Source organism: Camellia sinensis, chromosome 6 (assembly GCF_055761805.1).
Source record: "Camellia sinensis isolate YWXY chromosome 6, ASM5576180v1, whole genome shotgun sequence".
NCBI classification, from domain to species: Eukaryota; Viridiplantae; Streptophyta; class Magnoliopsida; order Ericales; family Theaceae; genus Camellia; species Camellia sinensis.
In genome coordinates this window covers 187,877,866-187,884,836 of record NC_138966.1, presented here as the reverse complement: position 1 = coordinate 187,884,836, position 6,971 = coordinate 187,877,866, and the positions used below count along the sequence as shown (strand labels likewise).

General features: G+C 31.2%; 1 protein-coding gene across 1 annotated transcript; it reads right to left on the bottom strand.

Annotated features, from left to right (window-relative positions):
• Positions 1 to 610: 610 nt before the first annotated feature.
• On the bottom strand, positions 611 to 6,359 carry LOC145793915 (uncharacterized). Its single transcript, XM_082876814.1, has 6 exons — positions 5,684 to 6,359; positions 5,050 to 5,424; positions 4,405 to 4,752; positions 1,437 to 1,831; positions 750 to 818; positions 611 to 652 (listed from the first exon to the last, which is right to left on the bottom strand). Exons 1-6 carry the CDS (start codon positions 6,357 to 6,359, stop codon positions 611 to 613), a joined length of 1,905 nt encoding a protein of 634 aa, XP_082732940.1.
• Between the last annotated feature and the right edge of the window lie 612 nt (positions 6,360 to 6,971).

The window sequence follows — 6,971 nt, the reverse complement described above, 5'->3', positions numbered from 1 at the left end:
GAATTAGACATTTTGTCTTATATTTACTTTATTTGCTTACTTTTGCTAATTCAGTGATAAAATTTGATATACAATGACAAATTTGCTTACTATGCCTAGTTCAGTGATAAAATTTGCTATAACAATCATAGATTTTTTTAATTTTCCTAATTGAGTGATAAAATTTGCTATGAGAAATTTATCTCTGAAATTTGTATCACATCATTCATTTTTTTAATTTTCATCTATGTAGGAGAACAATTTGAAGCACACAGATGAAGAGAAAAAAATATACCGAATGCTGCTAGGAGAAATTCAGGATAAAGATGAAGATAAAAATGAAGACGAATATGAAGATAAAGATGAAGACGAAGATGAAGATGCTGACTTTCAGAAACAAAATCAGGCTGAAATTTCTGAAAAAGAAGAACAAACATTGACTGAAGACAAATCCAAACATGAAACATAGGAACCAATTCCACACAAAATATGCCCTGAAAAGAAAAAGAAAACAGTACCCTTTGAATCACAAAAGAGTAAAGGAAACGAAATTGACAAAGAGCCTAAAGTGGATCCAAATCTGGTAGAAGTTCATGTTTTTTAGAGGATAGAAGACGTCAAAATGAAAAGGTTACAAATGGAAAGGGACATCCTTCAAACTGCAAATGATAATCTACAATAATAACTCAACAAGCTGAAAAAAGAAATTCAAGATCAGCACAAAACTACAAAAAATCAAATGCAAAGGAAAGATGAAGAAATCAAAATACTCCATGAGAGAATTGCAACATTGGCTGAGGCAAACAAGTACTCGGAAGAACAACACACACAATAGCAGCCTGCAATGAAGAAATTGAAAACTTCAAACAAAATTTTCAACATCCTACCAGAAAAATCAAGGCAAAATCTCATTACACATTGGGCGAATACAAAGAAAAAGTAGAAATCTTCTCTCTTGACTCCTGTAGTTCACTTTTGCCGACTGTTTATCATTAACTCATATTCAATTTATAAGTAACAAATATTCCAAAAATATTAATAAATTTATTATTCCAACACTAATAACCTTTTTTTCAGGGATGAGCCAGTGTGGCAAGAATCTCACCATGGAACCTATGTCTACTTAAATGACATTGACAAAATATTGAAGAGTCAAGATTTGGCAAGCATTGTAAGTTGAATTTGTAACTCATTAAAATAATATTATAGTGTTTGATTTATATTAATTCCTTATTTTGTTTTTTGTTTTCAACATAGGTAATAGATGCATATGCAAAACACTTGCTTGCACAAAAACAAGGAACAACATCATTCGTATTCATTTCAAGTTGCCATGTAAGTAACTAGTTTGCTTAACTAAGGAACAACACTTGTTTTGTTTTGGTTCCATCCATTTGGTAAGTTTGCAAAATTTTTGCAACCATATCATCATATTTAATTGAATTTCTTCTTTTAACCTTGTTTTCACTCAATGTATCAACCAGAAGTGAAAAAGGTGTCTTTCTCAATAGTGTCAAATGCTCTTTTCTGAGTTTTGTTGTCTTGAAAAATTTGATAAGAGATTGAATATTAGAACGGTAGACATACTTTGTTTCATTATCATGTATCTGTTCAGTCCTAGTTTTTTTTCCATCAATTTTTTTCTTCCCTCTTGCTTTGTGGAGCTCTGTAGCTTGTTTCAGTTGTTCCTGTTTGGGCTCCCCATTGCCAATGTTAGATTCAGGTTTAACTTCTAGTTGATTTTCACTTTCATGTGTTGTTGGCTCTATAACAAACTCAACTTTTTCAATCTTTTTCTTCTTTGAGAAACTTGTTTCTCGACGACGTAATCTTTTACGATGACTGGAAACATCTGTACAAAAACATTGAGCATGAACATTGAAAATTAAGAAGAATTTTATCACTGAACTAGGCCAACTAAGAAGAATTTATCAGTCTATTATGCAAATTAAGCAAATATATAACTATATAGCAAAGTTTAGATTTCAAATTGCAAAAGAACATGAAGTATCATGATGAAGATCAAAACAACTGATAATTTATCACTCAATGAGGTAAAGTAAGTAAATTTTATCACTCGATTAGGCAAATTAAGCAAATCTATCATCGTTATAACAAATTTTATCACTGAATTAGACATAGTAAGGAAATTCGTCATTGAATAGCAAATTTTTTCACTCAATTAGGCAAGGTAAGTAAATCTGTCATTGTATAGTAAATTTTATCACTGAATTAGCAAAAGTAAGCAAATGCATCATTGTATAGCAAATGAACATAAATATATGATTATTATGAAGTTGAATATCACTCATAAATTAATATTGTATGGTACAGATTCAAAATAGCTTCAAGTTGAATTTTATCACTCAATTATAGTTATGAAAGAAGAAGGGAAGCAAATCCATCGTTATAACAAATTTTATCACTCTATTAGGAAAATTAAGCAAATCTATCATTCTTATAGCAAATTTTCTCACTGATTTGGGCAACGTAAGCAAATCTGGCATTGTATAGTAAATTTTATCACTGGATTAGCAAAAGTAAGCAAATCTATCATTGTATAGGAAATGAACATGAAGATGTGATTATTATGAAGTTGAATATCGCTCATAAATTAATACTGTATGGTACATATTGAAAATAGCTTCAAGTCGAATTGTATCACTCAATTATAGTTATGAGAGAAGAAGGGAGGCAAATCTATCATTATAACAAATTTTATCACTCAATTAGGAAATTTAAGCAAACCTATCACTAGAACAAATTTGTTACTCAATTGCGAATGAACATGAAGATGTGATTATTATGAAGATGAATATCATTCATAAATGAATACTGTATAATACACATTGAAAATAGTTTCAAGTCGAATTTTATTACTCAATTATAGTTATGAAAGAAGAAGGGAAGCAAATCCATAGTTATGAAATAAGAAGAGAAGCAAATCCATCATTATAACAAATTTTATCACTCAATTAGGAAAATTAAGCAAACCTACCATTCTTATAGCAAATTTTCTCACTGAATTGGGCAAAGTAAGCAAATATGTTATTGTATATCAAATTTCATCACTAAATTAGCAAAAGTAAGCAAATCCATCATTGTATAGCAAATGGACATGAAGATGTGATTATTATGAAGTTGAATATCGCTCATAAATTAATATTGTATGGTATAGATTGAAAATAGCTTCAAGTCGAATTGTATCACTCAATTATAGTTATGAGAGAAGAAGGGAGGCAAATCTATCATTATAACAAATTTTATCACTCAATTAGGAAAATTAAGCAAACCTATCACTAGAACAAATTTGTTATTCAATTGCGAATGAACATGAAGATGTGATTATTATGAAGATGAATATCGCTCATAAATTAATATTGTATAATACACATTGAAAATAGTTTCAAGTCGAATTTTATAACTCAATTATAGTTATGAAAGAAGAAGGAAAGGAAATCCATCATTATAACAAATTTTATCACTCAATTAAGAAAATTAAACAAATCTATCATTCTTATAGCAAATTTTCTCACTAAATTAGGCAAAATAAGCAAATCTGTTATTGTATAGCAAATGAACATGAAGATGTGATTATTATGAAGTTGAATATCTGTTAATTATAGTTATAAAAGAAGAACGGAAGATGAATACGACTCACGTTTTGATTCGCATGTTTGTTGAAGATGAACTAAACAGGGAATATAGATCGAAACAGTGGAAGATTTGCTGGAGATCTGTTAGGAATCAGAATATAGATCGAAATAGAGGTGATTTCTTTGGAAACGATGGGAGATTCAGGAAAAATCTCTTCGTTTGTTTCAATTTCCAAATTGCAAATCGCCTCGGAATGGTTTTCAAATCGCCTCAGAATAGTTTCCAAATCAGAACAATTGAGAAGGAGCGTGTGTGTCACGCGCAGGGGAGAGCTCGTGATATCTTCTTTGCTTCACGCGTGTGGTGTGACATTGAGAGGTAAAATTGGAAACTGAAATAGAGCAGGACTTGGTGGGTATTAATTTGTTTCTATGGGACCGGCTGGTAAGTCCCCCATGTAATAAACCATCAACTCTTCCCACACAATCAGTGATAAATTTATCATTCTTGAAAATAACAAAATTCAAGAACCACATTAATGGTAAATTATCATTCTTACAAAAAAATAATTCACCAACTTGTCTAAACCAATCAACAGCAACTACATTTAACCCAAATCAAATAATATAAATCTGTGAAACTTAATCTTGTAAAAATATCAGCAAAAAATATAATTTCTGTTCAACTAATTTCTCAATCATTCCATGCAAGTACCAAAATGATACATCTTTCAAAAAATACTCAAATCATTCAATGCAAGTAACAACCCTCAACTCTTAACAAAGTAATTCAATTAAAATCAATACAACTAAAGCAAAGCTTTTTTACATGTCTTCCGATTATGAGTTCCCATCTTTCTACACCTACTACACCTAATTCTCTTGATTTCGCCCTTAGAAGGTATTCTCTCCGTTCTTAGACGTCCAGCTGGTCTCTTACAAAGAGAAGGTAAAACAACATCATCATCAACAACTACATTTGGCTTCCACATACTAGGAATTGGATAGATAGAATGTGAATAAGAATCACAATAACTACTAATACGGTAGTAATCATCAAGAAAGCAATTCATATCCTTCCCACTCCTCTTCATAGCACAAAAACCATGTTTGCAAGGAAAAGAATCAATTTCCCACAATCGACAAGAACAACAACATTTCCCAATATCAACCATAACTGAATGATCCAATTAGATTTCATAAATGCCATTGCTACATTTCTTAACTATCCATGCTTTTGTATCATTAAAAGCTTCTTCTAACTTTTTTTCTGCGAAAGGACAAACAATACGATTCCACTTATTTCCAACTTCTCTCCTTCTTGAAAATTGCTCCATTAGTGTCACCTGTATAGTATCAACAAGACTAGTTGAAAACAAATGGCGTTCATCCTTAATCCATGAATTAAAAGATTCCGCAGCATTTGTGCACATTCCACCATACCTCTTGCTTTGAAAATAAGTGTTACACTAACACTCATTAGGCAAATCCTCAAGAAACTTCTCAACATAACGACCACAACGACCCTTAAATTCTTCAAATAGCTCATTAAACAACTCGATAGTAGGAGCATATGCACATCTACTAAAAAGAGTAAGCAAATACTCTCTAGATTCACGACTCTTCACTGACAAATAAGTCTTCAAGTTTGTTTTCAAATGCATTAAACAAAAAGAATGAGAAGAAAACGGAAAGACCTCAGCTAAAGCTTTCAGCAAACCTCCATGTCGATTAGTAACAAACGCAATATCCCTCTCTGGAGTCAAAATAACTAATAATTTTGACAAGAACCAATGCCAACTGTCATAACTTTCACTATCAACAATAGCAAAACATAACGGATATAAACCTACAAACAAAATATATATACACGTTATCAATAACAAATAAAAAAATTACAAAAAGAAAATCAAAACACAAAGTATATAACATATAGCACCAGCCATAGATAAATTTATCACTGTATAAATATAAAAATTTAACAAAAGTATACAGCATAAATTTATCACTAATACATTGACTATACTCAATAATCAACACTCTTCACTAACAAAAATGATAGAATTATCACTGTTTTAATAATAATAACAAATACACACAAAATATACCTTGGTTACCATCTTTTGCCGTAACAGCCAATAAACAACCTTTGTGTCTTCCTTGCAAGAAAGTTCCATCAAGCATCAACACAGGCCGACAATACTTGAAACCATGAATACATGCCTCAAAAGCAAAATACAAGCTTTTGAAATGTCTTCCTTTACTATCAACATCAAATTCCATATCAAAAACACTCCCCAGATTACAATCATTATCGGCATCAGCATACCAACGAAGATCGTCAAATGATGATGAATAGTCACCAAAAACAAGACCCCTTGCTTTTTCAACATCCATCCAAGCTCGCCGATAAGAAACTTCTGTTCCATAATAGTCCTTGAAATCACAAACCACCTCACTAACCAATGTCAAAGCCTTATTACGAATATCACTTGTTATTAGCCCACCAATCATACTTGAAGTCATCCTAGCATGTTTAATTTTATGAAAAGAAGATCCACAAGTATGAACATCATCAAATTGTTTAATAACAAAAGCTTTACTATAATTTTTCACTTTAGCATGCACGCTCCATAAACATCCCAAATTAGCCCTTTTCTTACAATGAACAGTGACACAATCCTTATAATTCTTAACAAAATCAAAATCAAAACCGGAATGAATAGAATACTTTGACAACACATCTCGAAATTCAACAACTCCTTGAGCAAACCTTTGTCCCATTCCTTTCATACAATTAACCCACACATCGGAGAGCAAAGGTTTCCGTTGATTTGAATAAAATGAAGGCAAAAAATCAGTTTTATAAACAACACTACTACTACTACTATTAGCTTCACCATCACAAATCATATAAACTTCACCCAAGGAACTACACTTTACAAAAAACATCAATACGATGAATATCACAAGAAAGTGTCAGTCCAACCATAACCTCCAAATCCTCTTCACTTTGTAGACCACAACAAGAATGTCCAGGCATTGAATACGATATATTCAAAGAACTACTAACTAATTCACTCCATTTTGCACATAATTTATATACTAAATCCTTGAAATTAAATCCATCATTATACTTGATAACCAATGTCACACCTCTACACTTGTACATAAGAAACAAACAATTCTCCATTACTATAAATCCTGCAACAAACAATAATTATATTTCAACAAACAACTCAAACACCGTAAAACAAAATCAAATACAGTGATAAAATTATCAACCAACTCAAACATATCCAAAACCAACATTGATAACTTTAACAGTTAACACTACCAAAGACCAAGAACAGTGAATAAGGCTTACATTTGTTAGACATGGTAACTCGATTTGAA

Coding starts and splice junctions, on each gene's coding strand:
- LOC145793915 (XM_082876814.1), bottom strand. CDS start 6,359: ATGGGACAAAGGTTTGCTCAAGGAGTTGTTGAATTTCGAGATGTGTTG. Junction 1,832..4,404: donor AACTCATAATCGGAAGACAT/GTAAAAAAGCTT, acceptor GTTTTTGTACAG/ATGTTTCCAGTCATCGTAAA. Junction 653..749: donor TGTTGCAATTCTCTCATGGA/GTATTTTGATTT, acceptor TTATTATTGTAG/ATTATCATTTGCAGTTTGAA.